This window comes from Fonsecaea nubica (assembly GCF_001646965.1).
Source record: "Fonsecaea nubica strain CBS 269.64 chromosome Unknown Scaff162, whole genome shotgun sequence".
NCBI lineage: Eukaryota > Fungi > Ascomycota > Eurotiomycetes > Chaetothyriales > Herpotrichiellaceae > Fonsecaea > Fonsecaea nubica.
The window spans coordinates 1-21,867 of NW_019173835.1; the positions used below are offsets into that span (position 1 = coordinate 1).

General features: G+C 52.6%; 6 protein-coding genes across 6 annotated transcripts; 1 reads left to right on the forward strand and 5 right to left on the reverse strand.

Annotated features, from left to right (window-relative positions):
- Window positions 1-984: 984 nt before the first annotated feature.
- AYO20_11521 (hypothetical protein) lies at window positions 985-6,005 on the reverse strand (the record flags this gene model as incomplete). The annotated part of the gene is made up of 2 exons (XM_022649768.1): window positions 985-1,158; window positions 1,209-6,005. The coding sequence occupies 2 exons, from the start codon at window positions 6,003-6,005 to the stop codon at window positions 985-987; spliced, it is 4,971 nt and encodes a 1,656-aa protein (XP_022494251.1).
- Window positions 6,006-8,168: 2,163 nt separating this feature from the next.
- On the reverse strand, window positions 8,169-9,269 carry AYO20_11522 (hypothetical protein; the record flags this gene model as incomplete). Its single annotated transcript, XM_022649769.1, has 2 exons — window positions 8,169-8,979; window positions 9,100-9,269. The coding sequence occupies 2 exons, from the start codon at window positions 9,267-9,269 to the stop codon at window positions 8,169-8,171; spliced, it is 981 nt and encodes a 326-aa protein (XP_022494252.1).
- A 901-nt stretch (window positions 9,270-10,170) lies between these two features.
- Window positions 10,171-11,908, reverse strand: AYO20_11523 (hypothetical protein; the record flags this gene model as incomplete). The annotated part of the gene is made up of 2 exons (XM_022649770.1): window positions 10,171-11,354; window positions 11,413-11,908. 2 exons carry the CDS (start codon window positions 11,906-11,908, stop codon window positions 10,171-10,173), a joined length of 1,680 nt encoding a protein of 559 aa, XP_022494253.1.
- A 306-nt stretch (window positions 11,909-12,214) lies between these two features.
- AYO20_11524 (hypothetical protein) lies at window positions 12,215-16,046 on the forward strand (the record flags this gene model as incomplete). The annotated part of the gene is made up of 3 exons (XM_022649771.1): window positions 12,215-12,450; window positions 12,521-15,794; window positions 15,876-16,046. 3 exons carry the CDS (start codon window positions 12,215-12,217, stop codon window positions 16,044-16,046), a joined length of 3,681 nt encoding a protein of 1,226 aa, XP_022494254.1.
- Window positions 16,047-17,429: 1,383 nt separating this feature from the next.
- On the reverse strand, window positions 17,430-18,056 carry AYO20_11525 (hypothetical protein; the record flags this gene model as incomplete). The annotated part of the gene is made up of 1 exon (XM_022649772.1): window positions 17,430-18,056. The coding sequence occupies one exon, from the start codon at window positions 18,054-18,056 to the stop codon at window positions 17,430-17,432; it is 627 nt and encodes a 208-aa protein (XP_022494255.1).
- A 1,318-nt stretch (window positions 18,057-19,374) lies between these two features.
- Window positions 19,375-20,320, reverse strand: AYO20_11526 (hypothetical protein; the record flags this gene model as incomplete). Its single annotated transcript, XM_022649773.1, has 2 exons — window positions 19,375-20,088; window positions 20,183-20,320. 2 exons carry the CDS (start codon window positions 20,318-20,320, stop codon window positions 19,375-19,377), a joined length of 852 nt encoding a protein of 283 aa, XP_022494256.1.
- Window positions 20,321-21,867: the final 1,547 nt, after the last annotated feature.

Genomic DNA, 21,867 nt, shown 5'->3' on the forward strand with positions numbered 1-21,867 from the left:
AGATTCAGTAAGACGGGGCCTTGGGATCAAGGCATCCGGATCGACGCCCAACCTCGATCTCGCCTATCTGGACGAACACTCAGACCACTCATCTCACACCAGGTATTCACACCTTTCTTCGAGCGGTACATCGTCTTCTTTTCAGGCACGGACTAGCATGGCCGAAGATCACAACACCAGCAGAGATGAAATTCGAAAGCTTGTTACTGAGGAGCGCGCAACATATCCCCATGATTTACACACACACAACCCCCCTCCCCCCCCTTTAACCCCCACAGCCTCATCTCTCCAGCCTCGTCCCACTCACTGCCTTGTAGTAGTATGTAAGGTCAATCGACCCAACAGTTGAAATACATATACATACCTCGTTCGTCCGCACCGCGTAGTCACTGTCGAGTAACTCTATCGATACACGGAACATGAAATGACTTCGTGGCAAATTCACGATTCACGAGTCACGGGTCACGTGAGAGTGAGAGTGAGAGAGTGAGAGAACATCCGTCGCCATCGCAAGAGAAAATGTCAAACTCGAGATGTGGATATAGACATTGCGAAATTCGAGGCGAACAATCTCTAGCCCCTTTTGTGATTCTCCTTTCCTTATATCGACATTACGTTAGGTATCTTTTTGACTCGCTCAGGCACGGCCCGAATGCGAATACTGTATGGTATCATATCTCACTTGCTCAGGGGGTGGTGGTGGCTCGGCTCCGTCAATGCCGTTGGAGTCTGTCTCTTTCTTCAAAAGTCTCCAGCATGTCATCAAAGTCGCTGCGTTTGTCCAGCTCGCCGTTTCCAACTTCATTTCAGGCATAACGCTGACACCAAGATCTTTTGTCACGCCCATCGCCCTAGCAACAAATCATCCTCGTCCAACTATCCAGTTATGGAACCCGTCCTATACGCCCTTCAAATGACATTCATGGCCAACACTCAAGTTGCGCGCTCAAGAACTTTCACTACCATCAAAAACGCAACATGAACTCAATATGCAGCAGTGGCTTCGTCCTCGCTATCAATCTGGTTCGGACTGCCTCTGAATCTAGTTCTTTTGACGGCACTCAGCTCCCCCTTGGATCCACTTGATCCAGCGAGCGGTCTCGGCCCCGAGGGCTTTCGTGTCTGACTCTGTGGCGATCTCAATGCTGTGACGGGAGACTGCATCTTGTCAGTATTGACGTTACGAGAAGTGGATATCTTAAACGTACCTTGTCGAATGCTGGACTTCCCGCTCTTGCTGCAGCAACATGGTCGACGTAGGTCGGCTGTCTGTTTGATGAAGTGGGACTCATCGTCATCATCTTGGCTGGACGTTGCGGCACCAAAGGCTCGTCATTGGGAATCTTTGGCGGCCGAGGCGGGCCATGAGAGCTTCCAGATCGAATGCTCCTATTGTCATGCATTTGGCCTGGCTCTGCAGAGTACGGCGAGTCGGAAATGGGGCTGAGGTGTCCTCCATAGGTAATGGTCGTGTGATGGTTCGGATGCAGCCCAGAATGAGTCTCCCACTGTGACGAGGTCTGCGAAGTCGGTGAGATCTGCTCATTATTATAGTACTGTGCTTCAGATTCCAGACGAGACTGGAAGCGACCTGTTGGTCCTTGTCGAGGTTGTGGATGCTGAAGATTGAGGCTGTTTCTGTGAGCCTGGTACTTGGGGTTGTCCGTCAACTGGCTGGGAACCAAAGGAGACGGTGGCCGGTTCTCTATATCGTCATACTGATCTCGCAGGAATGAGGTATTCGACCGAATCCGGTCATCCCCTTGAGGATCATGCTCGAAGTCGTACTCTCCGAGGTTGGATCCAGACCGAGAGTGCTCTGAGTAGGGTCTGACTCGTTGCTGACTTGCGCGAAAATTGTCAGCAGATGACGAAGTAGTCTTGGACCACCGAGACACCATTTTAGGAATAAAGGAAGACGCAAAAGACTTGTGCTTCCTTCCAGATGCGTCTCCCGCCGAGAGGTGCGGTGTATTTTCATGACTTAGCGACCCCGTGTTTTGGTCCTGCGTCCGAGGTGGTGTGTTCAACGGAACCGAACCACCTCTGGTTTGTCGGATTCCATCATGTCTTGGGGGGGTGTTCAACGGCGTGTGGCTGACGACTTGTGCATTTCCGGGTGTGGCACCGCCTGGATTGTTCGCATAGTCGTCATATTCTTCGTCGCCTTCCATGACTGTGCTCACTCGGTTCCCAGAATCTCGATGTATATTGTAATTGCGATAATCCGCCTGGCGAGAGGAGTTGTTGGAGAAATATCCAGAGCGGTCACCAGTTGATGAAGTCCCGGCTTGACCCTCTGGCTCGTATCCTGTGTCTGTAGGAGCGCGAGCATTATCCGCAGAGGCCAAGCTCGTAGATCTAGGCTGTTCCCTGGCCACTGCGGTAGGCTGCGAAACCCTCAGTGCCTCAACTTCGTCCAAAAGACGCATTAGCATTGCCTCAATATTCTGCAACTCTTGCGAGTTCTTAGCACCCAGTCCTCTAAGCGCACGTTGAAAGACGTTGCGGCGTTTCATTGGCGTGTCCTCCTCCGAGGTAGCTGACATCGTCGGGCGAGAAGGAGCTGTGGGTTGTGGTCGCGGCCCCCCAATGACCTTTTGTGTTCTTTCATGTTGCTTATCAGCAGTGTCCATGATGAGATCGTCCTGCTCCGCAATAAACTTTTTCATATCTTCAAAGGAATTGCGCATTTCCGCAGCACTGCGAACCAGTGTCACAAGAATTTCTGTGTCTCTTGCGTTTCTTTGGGCGTCGCGCATCGTGAGATGATCCATGAGAGCCACAATATCTTTGGACTGGATATTATCGCGTCCGCGGCCTGTTGCACTGTCATACATGGGTGACATGCCATGCGAAAGCCCACTGGCATACTGGTCTCGCTGGGTAGTGAAGGGATCATCTGCAATAGGAACATTGTCAATTGGTGCTTCCGGTGTAAAGCTGTCTCGCACTCCTCGACCTTGAGAATATAAACCTGGGGATGGCACGTTTGCTCCGGTCTCGTAACCTTCATCCTTGGCCCCGATGGGTGTCGACAAAGGTTGAGGCTGTATATAGAGGTCACGTTTTGGCTCCAGGTCATGATCACGGTTAATGGACAAGGCTTCGGGGATAAGATCTGTGCCGGCTGAACCAATGTCGCGACTCACGGGCGGGAGCACCAGGTTAGCCCGAGAGTGTGGAGGTGTCGGATCATAAGGCCAGTGCTCCGTGTTGCCCTGCGCCAGACCACCTATCGGACCTCGGATGATGGACGGGTTGGTGGTGATGTCTGATTCAGGTGAACGTTCCACAGGACCACTGGGAACATTGCTGGTAGCCAGAGGCGCTGGTTGCGCTGATTTGGTCGAAGCCTGTTCGTAATGTTCAAGTGATTGAGCGGGACTCTGTGGAGGAGACGACATCATAGTCACTGGACCCGGGGCGAAGTCGCGTGTGCTCGCGCTATGGTTTGAAAGTTGCCGTTTAAGCGGGCTGCCACTGTGTGTCGAGACGTAATCATGGTGGGATAGCTGAGGGCTCATGACCCGGCGAGCACTGAGGGAGTCTGCTTGACTGTGGCGGGGTGAATATGTATGCTCGGCGGAGAGAAGGGAAGGTTCAACTAGGGAGGCGACTGCAGACTCGATACCTGACGGTTCTTCCACATATTGCGCGGTTGATCCAATGTCTTGAGCGACGACCTCTTGGCCCGCTGTGACTTTGTCGATATAAGGCGAGTCATGATATCCGTCGTCTTCGAGAGCATGTTCGCCGAATGTGTCTTCATTCACTCGACGAGGAGTACTCTCACGAGACTTTACGTGTTGGGCCATGACTTCACTCCGGCTCTCCAAGCTCATTCCATGGGGCCGCCTTGAGCGGGCCAGATCAGTGCTAGGCGCGGATGATAGAGAGGAAACGGAGACTTGGTCGTCCGCACGCATATGTTTGCCCGGTGAGTGCAAAGAGTCTGAGCTGCGTGGCTGCATCAGGGAGTTGCGATTGGGTTCTGTCGTTGCATAGCTGGCCACGCTCTGTATTGGACTGAGACCCCGCCTAATGGGATGCTGTTGATGAAGATTTCTCTCATACTGACGAGCCCTTTCTGGATCTGTCAGAGCTGCAAATCCGTGCGTAGCAAAATCCAGCTCGTCTGCCTCCGATGACTTGTCAAAAGTGCCCTCGTCGAAGACTTCTTTCTTTGACAAGTCATGGGTTGACAAGTCGTGCTCCGAGAAGTTGCCGTGGTGGGTACCGAGTCCTCTCTTCAGATCGACAGCGTTAGAGGTGGGTGTTGCTTGGGATGCTGGCGAGGAGAGTTCGAAAGGAGATCCACGTATCACTTCGCGCACTTCGCGACGAGTTGGTGTCTCCGCCCGTCCGTCATTTGAGGACTTCAGGGAGCTTCGAGTGAGATCGGTTCCAATCTCGCTAACAAATGGCATCGGCGGTACTTGATGTTTCTGAAAAACATCGTCCTTCTCTGTATAACTTGCGCTGCGACTGCTGCGGCTTTTGCTCCTCCGCCTTCGACGGTGCTCTGAATACTCCAGACTCGAACCCGAATCGTGCGATTTCAAGGCCGCGGCAGTCAGGGCTGCAGCTCCAACAGCCCCAGCTGCAGCGTCACGGGCATGCCGACTTTTTGAGTGCCTTCTTGACTTCTTCTCATCACCCAAGCTGTCGACCGACTCGGACGGCGCGTAGCTGTGCTCCGAGGGTGAATCATAGTCGACGGTCTTATGACGTCTGTGACGGCGAGACGAATCTGAAGGCACACCAGATTCGGACTCTCGACTAACTCGACGCTTGGATTTGCTTCCCGATGATCTGCGACGATCCTCTCGTGACAGAGTACTCGAGGACACATCCGAGGGATTGCTATACTTATCGTGCCGCGATCGGTGGGAATGCTTCTGGTCCCGGCGCAACTCATTGAGCTCGGGCAATATAAGCCTTCGGATGGCATCCTCAACCGTCTGAAGCAGTTTCGGATTATTCGTGACCGAGACATTTGATGTCCCTGAGCGGGCTGATCGTTGATCTGTCGCCCGGAGATCTCCAGACAATTGAGAGCCACTGACAGCACTGGAGCCAGTAATGCTATGCATGGAATCATCGTCTACATTCTTTGTGACCCGAATTCGTGGTTCGGTGCGTAGAGATTCTGCTTCTCTGCTGACGCTGCTCCGACTTCCGCTATGGCTACTGTGTTGGCGCTTTCCACTGCTTGACACTCGTGGTTTATTGCTCAACTTTTCGATGACTTTTTGCGTGATGCGTTCATTGCTCAAATTGCGTTCGGTGGAGATGACAGGTGGTTTTAACGAGGCTCCTTGAGAGGACATGCCTCGTGTGATACTGACACTGTTGCTGGAAAGCGACATGTTGAGAGGCGGATTGGCACCTAGTGAACTCTCCGCTGGCATGGACGAAATGTCGGATTCTGGGATGATGGATCTGGTCTCTGGAGGGGGACTCAAGACGGACCTGTCACTATCTTCGTCCTGTAGAACTTCGACTTCGATAGGGACCGTAGGCCTGAAGTCGTCGGCTGTATCCAAGGAGCTGATGCTGCCTTCAATGACGTTGGGCGCAAGAGTCTCGTTTCCTCCAAGGGAAATGCGGTGGCTGAAAGAAGGCCTCCTCGCCGTCGGCGACTCGGTGACCAGGATGTGACGCTCGCCCTTGTCTCTATTCTTCCGGGTGTGTGATGGTGTATAGCGAACTCGTAGGCTAGGACGCCTCTGTCCAGAATCGGAAGTTTTTCCTCCTTCAAATAACTCAATGAGTAGCGAAGTTTGAGACTGTTGACCGGACTTTGCGAGTTTTCCAATCGTGCGCTTGGGTGCTGGAGTAATGGTTATCGGGCTTCCGTCGTCAGGTATCGTCTCGGAGGTCTTCTCACTTCGTCGAGAGAGATCGGTCCCGAGATCCGTACCAAGACCAGTTTCGTCGGCGGACTCTAACAACGAGTCTGTGGGCGCAGGCAGAATTGGGCGTCGACTCGAAAAGCCCATCCTGATGCGGCTTCAAGTTTGCTGGGTCATGGAGCACATACGCAGGGGTTGATGCGCATGTGCCCTTTGGTGGCCTTGTTATGATCTTGTAAATAACCTTGGAGCGGTCATGGTTGGTGGATGAGCTTCGTGGTGAAGTTTTTTATTGGCGTCGTTTAAAAGTGAGGATTTCGAAGTTATTCTGCCGGCTCTTGTTGGGGCCAGCGGTGATGGCGGCGAATGCGATCTTCGTCTGACCGCCAAACGATCGCCGGAGAGCGAAGGCACGGAACAAAGGATAGTGGTGCAGTTGATTGTTGGTCGCAGGCGAATAATTGTGAGGCTGGGTAAAGGTCGTAGTGCGGAGACCGCAGGTAACGATGGTGACACGACAGGTTCTCAACGGGTAGTTTTCAGGTTTCAATCAACTTGAGACAGAATGAGGTTGGCAACGCTCAAAAGTATCATCGCTGTTTGGCAAAACAACAATCGCTAGAATGGCAAAGCACAACGAGGAAAGGTGGAAGCAGAGGCGGTGGGTTTGGGCTGAAAGCTGCCAGAGAGCGATGCTGCGCAGAGCAGCACTACGTACTTAGTTGCAGGTGAGATGGATCGGGGGACGCGGAGGGTACCTAGGCGTGCTAGGTCGCCAAGTGCTTAGAGAGTCTGGCTACGGCGAGCCTATTAGGCCCCAATCAGTCTCCGGACCTTTTTTTCCCGGTGTGTGTCGCTAAAGAAAACAGTGTTCAACAGGCCCGTCCCCGACCAGTCAGAATTGAAAGCACACGCCACCAAGGTTCCTGCCACCGTTATTGGTTCACCGCCCAAGGCATGGACCTTTCCTTCACGCTCACTTCCGCTGCTCCACCACTATCCGCCTAGCTATCCTGATAAAAATTCCCCGGGAACGAACACCTGGGTCTCGTTGACTGGTCCAAGACTCCGTATTCTGTGCCCACCGGAGTATCAAACGGGAGATGGGCCAACCCAGAAGGTCTGCCCCCTGCTTTTCAGTTATGCTTATTGTTGCAGCCATGGTTGCTCACAAGGGGGCCATTAAGGGTCGAACGTCATGCATGCAGACAGAGAACAGGCCACTGAAGCACACTCACACAGATCTACAAAGACCTTGCGCCAGGAATATCAGGTTTCTCCCTCCGCGAACCGCACAGCTAGTGTCGGTAATAGCCTTCCATCGACAGCGGTTTGTCGCTCACTCACCTGTCCATTGGCCAATGCCCTATGCATGCATAGCCGCAAAGTCACCTGTTGATGCCGCCACCCATTCCTCTCTCCTCTCTGCTGGGTTGTTGACCGCCTGGAAATGTGGCCGGAAATGGAAGAGCATGAAAGGCAAACCAAGAACTCTGAAAAGAAGGACCAGAAAAAGAAAGCGAAGGGATATCCGAGGAAGCGGTTGGCCTGCCAAATGGTCAAATGAATGGGTCAGCCACACCTGACGGGCCTTTACCGCTGTCGGCTCCACCCAACGCCCACGGCTTGATCCTCATGATGTTAGAGGCTCCTAGGATAACAATCTTTTCGGTTGTACGGGCGACCACTTGTGACAAACAGTTTCAGGCTTGCAGCACTCTCATGCCACCTTTCGATTCGTCACTTTCCAGGACGCGGTCGAGCGACAACTCCTTGGACTTGCCAACACATCGGCCACCATCCTGCCAATGGAGTGCGTTGTTCCACCCCATCATTCATGCACGTTATGCTCGAAAGTACGAGTGACCTGAATGTGTTGCGCTACGGATGCTGGCGACTGTGTTACCTTGTTTCAAACAGCGCAACATTGTACCGAGTAGGCTGATGGGCTTTGCCACGTGCCCTGTTTGCTCCTATGAGTCCTTGCACTGAAGCTTCTCACTCACACGCAATGCGGGCTTCCAGGTGTGACAGAGGGCATCACAGGAGCGATGGGGACATCGTTTCGGTTAGGCGATATGCGACTTTGGATAAAATAGACGTTGTGTCACGCTGGAATCCTACCGGAATTTTCTACTCGTCTTCACAGACAGCTGTTCATGCCCGACATCTCAAAATCTCCTCGATACGCTTGGACCACCCTTTGCACTGTGCATACCAGCTTTGCGGAGCTACGGTGTAGCGGATTGTAGGTCCCTCAGTATTCGTTCCCACAAGCACCTCCACCAATGGGATCGCAACTCTCGCGATCTATGTCTGTGCGTTTTCCGCAAACCCATTCTCTAGGATGTCTATAAGTTCATCAAGGCGTCTGATGCTGAGACCCGTATACTCGTGCTTTACTAAGTCCTGGTTCTCGTCTTGGGCCAATAACACCGTGGCTGCGCCAGCTCTCCAACCTGCTGCCATGTCGTCTATGCTATCACCGACCATGATCAAGCCGGAACCCAGATATCTCCTGGCCAGTTCCAGGGGGTCAAACCCATCAGCTGCCTCAACTGATCCTTGGACTTGGCCAACCTCAATTTCTCTATCCAGACCCCAGGCCTGAGCAATCATCCACAACCCTTCCGGGCTGGGCTTCGGTTCCACGCCCTCAGACTCCCTGGTGATGATGGGCTCAAACACATGCTCAGGTAGGTGGTTGCTCAGCAGATGATGCACGGGGGCCGGGAAATTCCTCGTGCAGAGGGCCTTTCTCACCCCGCGCTTGGTGAGGTAGTCCATGAGTGCCTGGAGGCCGGGCTGTGGACGTTGTGAGGACATGGCGTTGCGCTCGATGGCTTGGACCTTGGCGACCGCGCGAGCTTGGGGCGATAAAGGGGGCGGATCGGGAATTTTGTCGCTGAAGGGAGACAGCATGTCTTCAGAAGGAAGCTGGAAGGGGTTGATTGTCGAGTGAGGATGCGGTCTTGTCGACTCTGAATCTGGTCCACCGTCACTGCTGGCGATGGGGACGTCGGGCTCATTGGAGAGCGTGCGGATGTGATCGAGAATATCGACGGACCTGGGTATTCCCAGCGCCTCGCGCATCTCACGGAACATGTAATTCTGAGGAAGACTGGTGGTATGGAATACTCGGTCAGGACTCACGTTCGCAAAGCGCAAGCACAAAGCGCAATTGTACAGACACGAGTAAACCCAATGAATGAGTCACTCGAGTGTGTGGGTAGATACGCACCACAACGTCCCGTCCATGTCAAAAATGATGCCCTGCAGCTTTGGCAGATCGTGCCCCGTCTCGGCGTGGGGATTGAGCGGCGCAAACCGCTTTGGGTCTCGCCGGCGCGCCGTCGCCTGTGCACTGGTCGAGGCTGGGGCCGAGCCTGACGGCGCTGTTGGCGATGACATTTTCCCTGGAGTACGCGGTATCCCTGATGGCGGAGGAGGGTTCAGTGGTAAGGGACGATACCGAGCAGAATACGGTCTAGATGCAGCAGTCGAGGTTGAGGTAGAGAAGTGCCGCTGGACAAGGTGATCGGGGCGACAACGAAGATGGAGGAGACGACAAGCTGATCCACGGGACCCTATCGACGGCGCCAAACATGTGAAGAATTTCGATGGAGGCGTCGCACACATAATAATGGCATGTGATGAAGTTGCAGGGAAACCACTTTTTTTTTTTGCGAGAATCAACCCATATAGCAACAGTGATGAATGAATGACGAACGATGTCGGCGACGGGAAAATCCGTCTCCACGGACCAAGCAACAAGCACAAGCACAAGGTACTAGCAGCCTTGCCACGACAGCCTCAGGCTCAGCCTTGTGGTCTCGACGCGCACTTCTGTTTCCATCGTTGTAGGATCCCATCGTCGTCTCATTCGCCCAGTCGTGAATGACTTTGACTATGTATATCCCGGATCTATCGTACGAGCCACGCGCCCTGGATTGACTGCGGAACAACATCTGAATGGAAGAGGTCAAAGTAAACGCCCTTATAAATATGTATCGGTGATTCCAAGTTGCAGCCTTTATATGAAACAAATCATTTTTATGGGTTGCCGTGATGTACCTTTAGACACTCGAGCACGTTTTCTCTTTGCATATCGTCTCTGCACTGACTCCAAGAAGGCGCCCTTTGGCCATGCCAATAACTCAACAAACGAAGCAATGCTGTGCCGTGCCCTTGCCGTGGGGGTATAAGATGCTAGCAATACAAAGCTCCAACCCATTCGCCAGCGTTGCATTCAACAAACACATCTCGGGGCAAAGCCAGATGTAGAGCCTGTGCCATCATTCATGCATCAAAATCACCGACGTGCTGCTCTCGCCTCTTCGTCGAATGCTTCTTGAGCTTCTCTCTCAGCTCGCTCCTCTTCATCCTCGACGGGCGCGGTAAGGAATTCGTGCTGCAATGCCTCCCTTGCCGTCATTCGTTTCCCAGCGTCAAGTTCGAGAAGTCCATGCAGAAATGCCACTGCTTGAGCTTCTCCCGGCCGAAGGCTGTCCTGCTCTTTCTCACGGCAACTGGCCCAGATAATGATCTTTTCAAACGTGAAGCCACGTTCGCCAATAGTCTCGATGTTGGTTTCGAAGACCTGGCCATGCATTGCTGCTACAGCTTGCATCTTCTTCCGGCCAAATATAGAAGCCATCTCAATCATGGCATCGACATCATCAGCGCTATTGAAGAAGGGAAATCGTCGTGCCAGAAGGGTGAGAAGGATCACTCCAGCTGACCAGATATCGATTTTGGTGGTTTGGGAGGTGCATTTCAATAAGACTTCGGGTGCTCGAAAACCCCGGGTCCCTGCTCTGTTTGCTCTCCGAGATGGCCGGCTATCATTCTTGGGGAAGCCGGTCGACATCTTCTCAGGCGAGGACTGCATAACCTGCACCGCATATGAATTGATAAATTTGTCTCTTCTTCTCTCCCTGGACTCAGTACAGAGACATGGTTGCCAGTCGGTCCCTTGCCTCTCGGCCAGCCCAAAGTCGACCAGAACACCCTGCCGCCTCGAGTGGTCGTAGAGGAAATTGGTGGGCTTGATGTCGCGATGGAGGATCCCCGCTTTGTGCACATGGGCCAGACCGTTGAAGAGACAACGAAAGTAATGCCGCATGTCATTGATCAGGAACTCGCGATAGTACAGGCGAAAATCGAGGTGCCTAAAGTATGGAAGTACCGCAACGACCTGGTCGAGGTGGCGGAAAGCTGTCAACAGTGGACAGATGTATGGGGAGTGGCGTAGTTCGTGTAAAAGCTCGAGCTCATTCATGATCCGGTGAGGTGAAGATGTCACATAGATCTTCTTCAACGCGACAATCAGACCCTTCTTTCGTGATCCGTTGACCGTGCTTGATGCAACGCTTGTTTTCCGCCTCTTTGAAGGGGGCATCTCGGAATAGGATTCGTTCGTAGGGTCTTCGTTTTCCTGGTCCAACTCGTCCGGCTGAAGTAGTGCTTCGGCCTTGTAGACGGTAGAGAACGTGCCTGCGATGTAGAGGTCAGTGGACGCACGGGACAGTGTGGCTGAAGGACATGTCAATACCTTCGCCAATGCGGTTGATGAGTCGGTACTTCTGGGAGATGCCTTTGAAGCTTTCCTCGAGTCGGCGCATGTCATCGACTACACTCTCATCGACATCGTCCTCATCGCTCTCTGAATCTGACACAGATTCCGCGACAGAGTCCTCTTCTTCTGCCTCGAACTGAGCCATGTTGTCCACGTCTCCTTCACCACCACGAAGTTGTTCTGGTGCATCCTCATGGATGGCAATTGAAGTCTGCCCCATGTTAGGTTGCTCGGGATGCTCTCTCACTTCTTTCCCTGGGATCCCTGCTGCGGGCCGCCGTGCCTTCTCCCGATGACGCGTGGACTCAGACTCGCGTTCAGCTTCCTTCTCAGGCGTGTCTCCCACCCCGGAATCGCTTAACAAGACATGGTGACGCGACAGGAATGCCTTGGGTGCCTTTGTAGACTGTAGAATGGTCTGTTTTGCCCGTAGGCTTTTAAGAACGCCTCTGGCAGTCTTCGCTAATTTCATGGTGCTTGTGTTTGTATGTGGGGCATATCCGCCAGCACTGATTAGGAAATTCGTCAATAAATCTTATCGCGAAGCCAACAAACGGTCGGATGGTCGCAAACCTGGTCGAATTCAGTCTTTGGTTCTGACTTTGTTGTTATTGACGCTGACGGAGTAGCAGCCTGATCATTCCAAAGTTTGTGGCCACCGCTGTAATGCTTCTGTGAATGTCCCGCAGCGTTGACTACGACCCGCCAACGTCAACAAAACACATGCGCTCGAGTTAACAACAAGACCCTCACATCCCTACCATTGATCGCAGCAACCATGGAGGACCAAGTCGATTTCGATATAAACGAGTCCTTGAAGCTTTACCTCAGCGATGTGACGACCATCGCCACGCCTGAAGCGAGTTCAGAATTGATCGACTGCGAAAATGACCCCGAGAGTCTTACACCAGGAATGGTGGATGGTGTGTTGGATTCGGTGATAGATCTGATCACGGAAAACCCAGAAGGGCTTCTCAGAAGCTCGACATTCGATACTTTACAGTTTCTGTTAAAGTGAGCATCCTACTTCCCCTTCTCATCACCGAGTATCTGCGCTTTTGGCTGAACTATTTCGCATATGCAGGCACTCATCCGTCCTGTCTACTCAAACCCTGGGCAAGATTCTCAATCTCATTGTCTCCGGACTATCGACCACCGCGGACGTCGCAAATCATGATATCGAAAATGACGAACAAGAAACACTGCCGCAGCACAAACGTCTGCTGGAAATGTACGCATTCCTTCTTCAGTGGTCCATATCCGCGGTCGAAGCAAAAGCACAGGAGAAGTCCAGCGCGGCGCCAGCAAGAAGAGGTGGAAAGGGGGCAAAATCAAAGTCGGCCACCAAAGACAATGCCTGGGATTCTTCCAGCCAGATTCAGAGTGCAATGGATGTTATGTGTCGAGTGATGAAGCTCAAGCTGAATCGCATCTTCCAGACAACCTCTGATCGCGACACATTCATCAATCTGTTTACGAGATCCGTTTACATGATAATGGAGAGCGAAGCCAGAGTCAAGATTACAGCTGTCCGCATGTTTTGCTTCAAAGTGCTCTGCGTTGCAGTAAAGCATCATGGTCATGCTCTTGGGGCACAGACTTCGATTGTCCAGAATCTCACGTACTTTGAACATTTATCAGAGCCCATGGCCGAGTTTCTCCACATCCTCTCGGAACAGTACGACTACCCTCAGCTATCTGCCGAGATTCTCAGAGAGTTGGCGGCAAAGGAGTTCAGCCAGAACGACAACAAAGGTCCCAAGTCGGTTTCTGCCTTTATCATCAAACTTTCAGAGCTCGAGCCTAGGCTCGTCATCAAGGAAATGGGCTTGCTCGCGAAGTTCCTTGACAGTGAGGCACACACATTACGATGTGCGGTGATCGAGGTCTGCGGGAATCTGCTCGCAGATCTCAGCAGACAAGAGGAGAAAAGTGAAACCACCAAAATACAAATCAATGCATTTTTCGACACCTTGGAACAGCGATTTCTCGACACAGCACCTTTCTGCAGAGTGCGAGCAATGCAAGTCCTCACCAAGATATGTGATCTGGAGCAGAAGTTTCCTAAGAGGAGACAGAATGCTGCCGAACTTGCCATGCAGAGCCTCCAGGACAAAAGCAGTAATGTACGGCGGAACGCTATCAAACTTTTGAGGAAGCTGGTTTCTTCGCACCCGTTCAGCCTGATGCACGGTGGACAACTTTCGCAAAAGGAGTGGATAGAAAGACTCGAGGCAGTAGAATCACAATTGGACGCGTTGAAGCCGCCACCGGACTCACCAGGAGTGGCACGGACAGCAGCGGGTGAAGAGCAGGTTGACCAAGAACTTCTCGACGATGCAACCCAGGCGGTGGAAGAGCCAAAAGAGTTGACTGAGGAGGAGCAGATTGCCGCGGTCAAGAAGGCACAGGAAGACGCTGCGACGTCTGAGTTGGTTGGCAAACTCCAACTGACCCGAAAATATTATCTCGAGGCGCTCAAATTCATCGAGACCATTCACGACGCTTCGGAAATCGCGGTTCAGTTGTTGTCGTCGCCCAACAAGACCGAAGTCATCGATGTGATGGACTTCTTTGTGACGATCGATGCGTTCAAGGTCGAGACAGCACGCAAGGGGATCCGTCGAATGATGCGGCTGATCTGGACCAAGGGGAACAGTGATGAGGGTAAAGGAGTCCAGAACCACCTGATCGACAACTACAAGAGTCTCTTCTTTGACGCCCCTGATATGTTCAGCGCCAATGACGCCGCCAACTTCGTCGCTCGAAATATGATCAGCTTGACATTCGGGGCCACACCTGCAGAATTGACCTCGCTAGAACAGCTGCTGAGCACTATGTTCAAGGCTGGCCACATTTCGGAGTTGGTGATTGCCAAATTGTGGCAGGTGTACGGCGTCAACAAGGAAATCTCCAAGGCCCAGAGGAGAGGTGCCATCATCGTCCTCGGAATGATTGCTCTCGCGAGCCCGGAGGTGGTGGTAAAGGAACTTGATACGATGTTACGAGTCGGCCTTGGACAGCTGGGCCGGACCGATTTTGTCCTCGCCAAATTCACTTGCGTTGCCCTTCGACGCATGATACCAACCACAAAGAAGGTGCAAGAGAAGACCGCTTCTACGGGTCTTTCGAAGATGTCCAACAACCATGAAGTTCTTCGTATGCTCGCATCAATTCTCCTGACCACGTCGGCAAGCAAAGACTGGTATGGGATGGCGGAACAGGCCATTGGCGCCATCTATGTTCTTTCGGATCATCCAGATGTCCTATGTTCTGAAGTGCTAAGACAGAAGACTCGGCTTGTCTTTCAGCAGACCAAAGACTTGCCGTCGCTATCCAGGTCGTCTTCTCCAGAGCCCGATGCAATGGACATTGACGGGGAAGAGTCAGTCACCAACCCGGAGACCGAACCACACGAGCCTGAACCGATAGAGACGAAGCAGGAGAAGCCATCTATTGCATTGTCACAGCTGTTGTTCGCCGTTGGCCACATTGCCATCAAACAAATCGTGCATCTCGAGTTATGTGAACTCGACTTTAAGCGACGGAAACAGGACCAAGAGAAAAACAAGCAAGAGGCCAACTCTTCGCCCGACAAGTCATCAGGCCCTACCCCACGTCAGCGGAAGAGGACTGCGGCAGAAGAGGTCCTGGCGGAGAAGCAGAAAGAGGAAGAAAAGGACGAGCTTGACCTGATTGGGGGCACCACCGAAGATGATTTCACTGAAGCCATTGCGCACATACGGGAACGGGAGCTGCTATATGGTCCACATTCGCTGCTTGCGAACTTTGGCCCGCTGGTGACGGAAATCTGCGCGAATAATACAGCTTACAAGGACCGAAACCTCCAAGCTCAGGCGACGTTGTGTCTGGCCAAGCTCATGTGCGTGAGCAGTGAGTACTGCGAGAAGAACTTGCCACTCCTGATTACCATTCTGGAACGATCCACCGATCCTATCGTCCGCTCCAACGCGGTGATTGCGCTGGGCGACATGGCGGTGTGCTTCAACCATCTCATTGATGAGAACACAGACTTCCTCTACCGACGGCTGAACGACGCCGACGAAAGTGTGAAGCGAACGTGTCTGATGACATTGACCTTCCTCATCTTGGCAGGGCAAGTCAAGGTGAAAGGTCAATTGGGAGAAATGGCCAAGTGTCTGGAGGATGGCGACAAGAAGATTGCAGATCTGGCGCGCATGTTCTTTACGGAACTGGCCACCAAGGACAATGCCGTCTACAATCAATTTGTCGACATGTTCAGTGTGCTCACTCAAGAGGGGCCGCTGGAGGGCGGAGTCATGGAAGAGGAAGCAGTCAAGAGGATTCTGAAGTTCTTGTGTGGTTTTATTGAGAAGGTATGTGTTTTGTTATATTGTGCCCGCGCTCCCAGCTTTCGACGACACAGTCGGTCTCGACTAACACGATGTGCCAAATAGGACAAACACGCGAAAAACCTGGCGGAGAAACTCGCAGCGCGCCTGAACAGATGCGCGAATAAACGACAATGGGACGACACAGCATACGCGCTGTCATTGCTGCAGCACAAGAACGAGGACATTACAAGGAGGATCCAAGAGGGATATAGAGTGGTGGAGACCGAGGCGTGAACTGTCACCATGCTGTGCTGCCGTCAGTGAGACCGCCAGTCAGAAACCTCTGGGGAGAAGTTCGACGGCATGTGTGACTAGGATACACGATGAAGATTGTAATGAAGTGGATGAGGTTATGATATCTAGTACAATGGCATTCATTCTATGCTTGTTGGGCTCTGGTTTCCAGTTCTCCAGCCATTTTGCCCCGGTCTGTTCCAGCGATCCAGCGATCCGGCCAGGGTGGGTGTCCAGCGCAGCCTTTTTAGATTTTGTATACAAGATTTTCCATACATCCTGTTTATTCTCACTTCACTACATGAAATGGACACGGATCGATCGATCGATGGATGACGAACGAGTGACGCGAGTTCACTGGCCATGTACCTACTAGTCGCTACTGTATGTATGTATGTATGTATGTATGTATGTGTATGTAGCCAAGAGGGTGTAGATGGAAAAGAAAGGAAAAGAAAAGAGCAGCGGCGACGTCGGGTCAAGTCAGGTCAAGTCAAGCCAGAATGGGGGAGAAACCAGTACCGTGTGTAAAGTATTCAAAGGACCGGACCGAGTACGGTGGATGTAGCAAGTGTCCAAGTTGTCCATTGATGGTGCCTTGGGTCACATTTGTCTCGTGTCTCATGTGATGCGGCACTCAAATGGAATAAGACAAGGATAAAGAGAGGAAGAGAGGAAGAGAGCAAGAGAGGAAGAGAGCAAGAGAGGAAGAGAGCAAGAGAGGAAGAGAGCAAGAGAGGAAGAGAGGAAGACAGGAAGAGAGGAAGACAGGAAGAGAGGGAAAAAGTTGAAAGACAAAAAAAAGGCTTCAGGATGATTTCGAGCACGGGCTTTTTTTCTCCTCGTCGTCGTCGTAAAAATGTCGTCGTATATATCCCATAAATCATAATATCCCAAGGCACAAACCCCCCTAATCTCAACATGACTCGTCTCATCTCAATTTCAAGTCAACCCCAACACACTGTCATGTCATTGGAAGTGTGAAATCATTGGTGCCGGGTTCGATACGCACATGCGCCCCCGAGAAATCTCGCTGTCTCTAACTTTCGCTTCCAGCCTTGAATGGTCCGACCTGGGAGTGACAAGCAAAGTCCTTCGTCCAATAAAATCCTTCGTCCTACCGGCCCAGCTCGGTCCGTTAAGATTCGAGGTCAGAGTGATCAAGTCTTTTGGTCGGCTGGTGAATTGCTCGATTGATAGTCCTTGGAAAAACGCCGTCTGAAAAGTTGCCAAACGTGATGTCGTTCCCCGATAGTTCTGGGGTGCGCTACAACAAACAAACAGTATGTATACGCTCAATTGAAAAGAAATATCCCCCACAAAGGAGCAGAAGTCTTCCCCTTTGTAAGCTAAATGCAAGTCGAGCTTCAAGTTCGTCCCCTTCTAGGGCGTGATGGCCGGCGAGCCCGAATTCTTAGACTCGGAATCACTGGCCAGATCGTGCATGAAGCGCTCGTCGGGCCGGACCATGTTGGACCCAGACCTCAGCCTGGCGGCCTCACGTTTGGCCAGCACCTCGTTCCAGGCGGCCGGGTCGAGGGCGTGTTGCGACTCCTCGCCCAGGGCGGTGGCAGTGCCCATGGCCGTCGCGCTGTGGATGGCGGCACCGACAGCGCCTCCATCAGCGGCGATATGCTCGGCATCCAGCTCCGGGATTGGCGACTCTACTAGACTGTGGCGGGCCTCGCGCTTAGCAGTGCGAATCTCGTGCTGGGTCGAGAATTCGGCGTGATGCTTGGCGAACAGCGGGACGTGCTTGTCGAGGAAATTGGTCGCGGCGGCCAGGGGGTGTGGCGTCGCGATATGGATGTGGTGATGGTGGGCCTGTGAGTGCCAGGAGGCGTTGGTTGGGTTTTGGGTTGGCGAGGGCGTCGGCGCGATAATGTACGCGGGACTCGGGTGTACAAAGGCCGACGGGAGAGGCGGCATCGCGATCTTCATGTTAGATTTTGTGGAGGAGCGGGTAGTGGTGGGCGAGAGGGACTCGTCTGATGTTGAAGGAGAGGACATGATGGTGTGACTGTCGTCAGGAATAGGGTCCCTTTTGTACGAGGTACAGATGAAGCGGTATTATTTTGAATGGCGTCAATGAGCTCAGAACTGCTGTATACAGTATCTAGAAAGACGTATATGGCGCTGTGTGGTCGGGAAATCTAGGACGTAAAGCGCGAGTCCTTGTGACCCCGCGACTGCGCCACACTCCTGAGTGCCTGTACCTGTAATTGATGTGTAATGAGGGCTTTTTCACTTCTGTTTCTTTTTCGCGCCCCAGGAAATCAATGCACAACGGATGGGGGAAGTGGGTGAGTAAGAGAGGTGTAGGATATCCAAAGAGGGACAAGAGAGAGTTCGGCACAGAAAGAGAAAGGAAACCGGAAAAGCCCCGCGTCCTTTATAAAAGAAAGAAGAGAGAAAAAAGAAAAGGGAGGGGGGAAGAGTGTCTCTCGACCATTACGCGAAACTTAGCAAATCGTACCAAGTCCTCCTGAATATTTTCGAGCGTCTGTTTGAGAAAGGAAGCTATACCACACCCTTTTGAGGGTTGGAGAGAGAAGCAGCCGATATGCCGCCATTGACGGACATGATTCCTCTTTGCAGCCGTAGCGAAAGAAGGAGGAGGAAGAGGAAGAAGGAGAAGAAGAGGGGCTCGTAACCAATTGGCCACCCCAACCAATACTTGGTGTCTTGTCCGTTGCTGACGCATCATGCGACATTATGCATCATGCCAGTCGTGGTATGGTAAGGCACGGCATGGGTATAGCCTCTGGTCTGGCCAAGAGGGTCGATGACTACGAATGCGTAGTTGTTCGAGTTGTAAAAGACATTGTGTCGTGGCGAGAGAAGGAGAGAGGTTAGAGGGAGAGAGATTCGCCTCAATGAATATGACATAAGGCATGTGTAGTCATCACCAAGGAGCTGGTCTCCATGAAGATACAAGTTCTTGTCCGAGTAGAAGCTGAAGGGTGTGGAGATGAAATGCTGACAGAGACAGAGAGAAGAAAAGAAGCTGAGGTGCGGGCGGGATAAAGATGGTTACCCGAATACGATGATGATCACGTGGTCACGATCATGTGATCTAGATCCCGTGACCGTTACCATACTAGGTACATACATGTACGAGGTACAGCAGACCCATACAAGTCCGAGTACATATGTACCAGAAACATGGGTGTAAGCATGTATATCTCAAAGGCATGAAGTTCCCTCCATACGGAGAACATTTCCATGCTCGTCTCTATATCTCATTAAATATTTACCTAGTCCTTCCCTCTCCCCGAGCAACCTGGCCCTGCCTCGCGTATGTCACCCTCAGGTGGCACTTGGGTGGTCATGACCCAAGTTCAGCCCTCTCCGTGCTCCTTCGATGATGGAGCCCATCGCCCTCCAGCCCGGCCGGCATTTCAGCTCGGTCGTATTCTCCCGCCCCAGCCAATTCAGGGCGAGGATACGCAGGAGAAGTTGGTGCTTCTGAGACCACATGTAGAGATCCAGGCTGGGACCCCGCCACGAAGGGCTTCTGCATCATCTGGTCTTGGTCCAGGAAGCCGCCGCCGCCGCCGCCGCCGTGCCCTCCATCTGCTGCAAGGCCCGCCCTCATCGCCTTGCTGTGACGCCTCTTGCGGAACAAGACGAAGATCAGGACTCCGATGATCACCGCCGCCGCTCCTAATCCAGCTCCCAGTCCTGCTGCAAGCCCCGTGTTGCTCGAGCCGCCACCGCCACTCTCCCGAGATGGTTCAGGCGTGTTTGAGGTTGCCGAGGCTCCCGCGGCAGTCGTCGTTCCGCTGGTGGTGGGCGACGACGTCGGGGTCGAACTGATCTCCGTGCTACTCGTGGTACTCTCAGTGAGGCTGTCCGAGTCACTTGTGCTGGTACCTTCGGTCACGAGAGGACTCGTCTGGATAAATGGAGACGTGGTGGAGGAAATCCCGGGCCAGCTGGTACTTCCAATGACCGTCACTGTACTCGGTTGACTGTCCCCCAGCTTGACCGCATTCTTGCCCGTGTCACAGCTACACTGTGAATCCCCGGGACAACAGTACTATTGCCAATCTGTCAGTTTTCCGTCCTATCGGTCCGAGGAATGATATTGCTCCCTCAAATTTCAAGAGGGAGAGACCAAGGGAAGAACATACCCAGTCCTGTTCCGTGTCACATTTAGCTAAAGGTATGGATGTATTGGCATCTGCAAGCATCCCTATCTTCAGTATACCCATGTCACCAGTACAGTCTGAAACCGTCACGTACTCTGCGCAAAGCACCATCCTGGGCATTGCTGGCTGTTCCAGGTCCGATCTGTACAAGTACCCCGGTAATAGAAGCTGGTCCCCCCTTGCTCAATGTAACAAACGCCGTCCGACAGACACGTCCATCCCGTCGCGCAACAAGCTGAGTTCTCTTGGTCCGGGAAACACGCTGTGTCGTCGGTCGCTATCGAGTAAGGATCATCTGGTGCGAGCGTACTGTTTTGCCAGTAACAAGCTGCCGAGGCCAGTCCGGAGATGGAAAGGAAGAGGACGGAGAAGGTTGCGGTCGGCATTGAGACGAGCGCGACGCTCTTTCAGAGTGCAAAGGCGACGATATCTCAGAGTGTATGGAGGTCGGCTGCCTGCGACGAAGAATGGCCAGGGCGTGCAACTGCACCACAGTTCTCGCCCAGGCGGAAAAACTGGACGAACGTTCAGAGGGATGGTAGTCAAGTCAATCTTCAGCTCGGAAGTAAAGGCGGGACATTTTGGAGAACATTTGCATTGTGAATCGAACGTCTGTGCCACTCAGGCACCCTACCGTTCCACTCTTGGCCTGTTTCACGACACCCTCCAAGGCCGTGCAAGCCGTGTCCCCAAAGTCTGAACTTTTGTCGCCAAACAATCACAGAGCTGGAGAAGGCTGTGGATCTAAACGACCAACACATAGCCAATGCTGCGGACGCGAGGCTCCATCGGCCGCTAGGTCAAGGGCTAGTTGGACATGAGTATCCATCTCGAAGGCCGATCTGTTAGAGTTCGATTTCGGTTAAGGCGTTCTGTCTGGATCTGCGCGCGTTAGTGGCCCATCACGTCAAGTGCTCAAAGTGAAAATTTGGGGCTGTAACAGGGCTGTCCTGTCCAGTGTGATCTGTTCGAGGTGTCCCTGAACGCTTGATCCCGCTGTGATGGAGCCGCCTCAGGGTTAAGAGGGGCCGTTGGGCTATGCCACCAATGACTTTTTGTCAATCGTCCCTTGACAAAAAGCTCAGTATCCAGCCCTGAACTTTGCCCCCAAACCCTCTTTGGTTTATCACCTTGCCAAAGGCTCGTGTAAAGGTTGTGTCTGATTGGCTGCATAGAGGTCTGGAAACTCTTTTGGGAATAAGGGCATCCAGGTACCAGAAAGTCCCAAGCAATTGGTGCAGCAAACCGCCGGAGGCATGATCTCAACTGCTCCAAAACCTGAACGTACCCACACAAACGGCCGGATTGAATGTAATTTCATCGAAGGTGCGGCCAAGAAGCAATCTAAAATCTTGAACACCGGAGAAATGTATTTCCTCGAGGTCCAGTATTCGTTGTCCAGCAAGAATATATGGCAGTCCAGGTAGACAAGAGATGGGGGTATCTTGGACCTTCCGAAGATCTTTGTCGCGGTGAATCGTTGTGTCGAGTTCGACCAAATGCATGAGTTAGCGACCCAGCGCGGGAGACAAGCTCCTCAAAAAACATTGAGCGACAGTGACGGTGTGCACAAACGAACTCCTGACAGAGCCATTTGGTCAGCTAAATAAATGCGCGTCGAGGCCTGTAATCCCCTAGTTGCAGGTCTGGCAGGTTCCGTTGCTGCT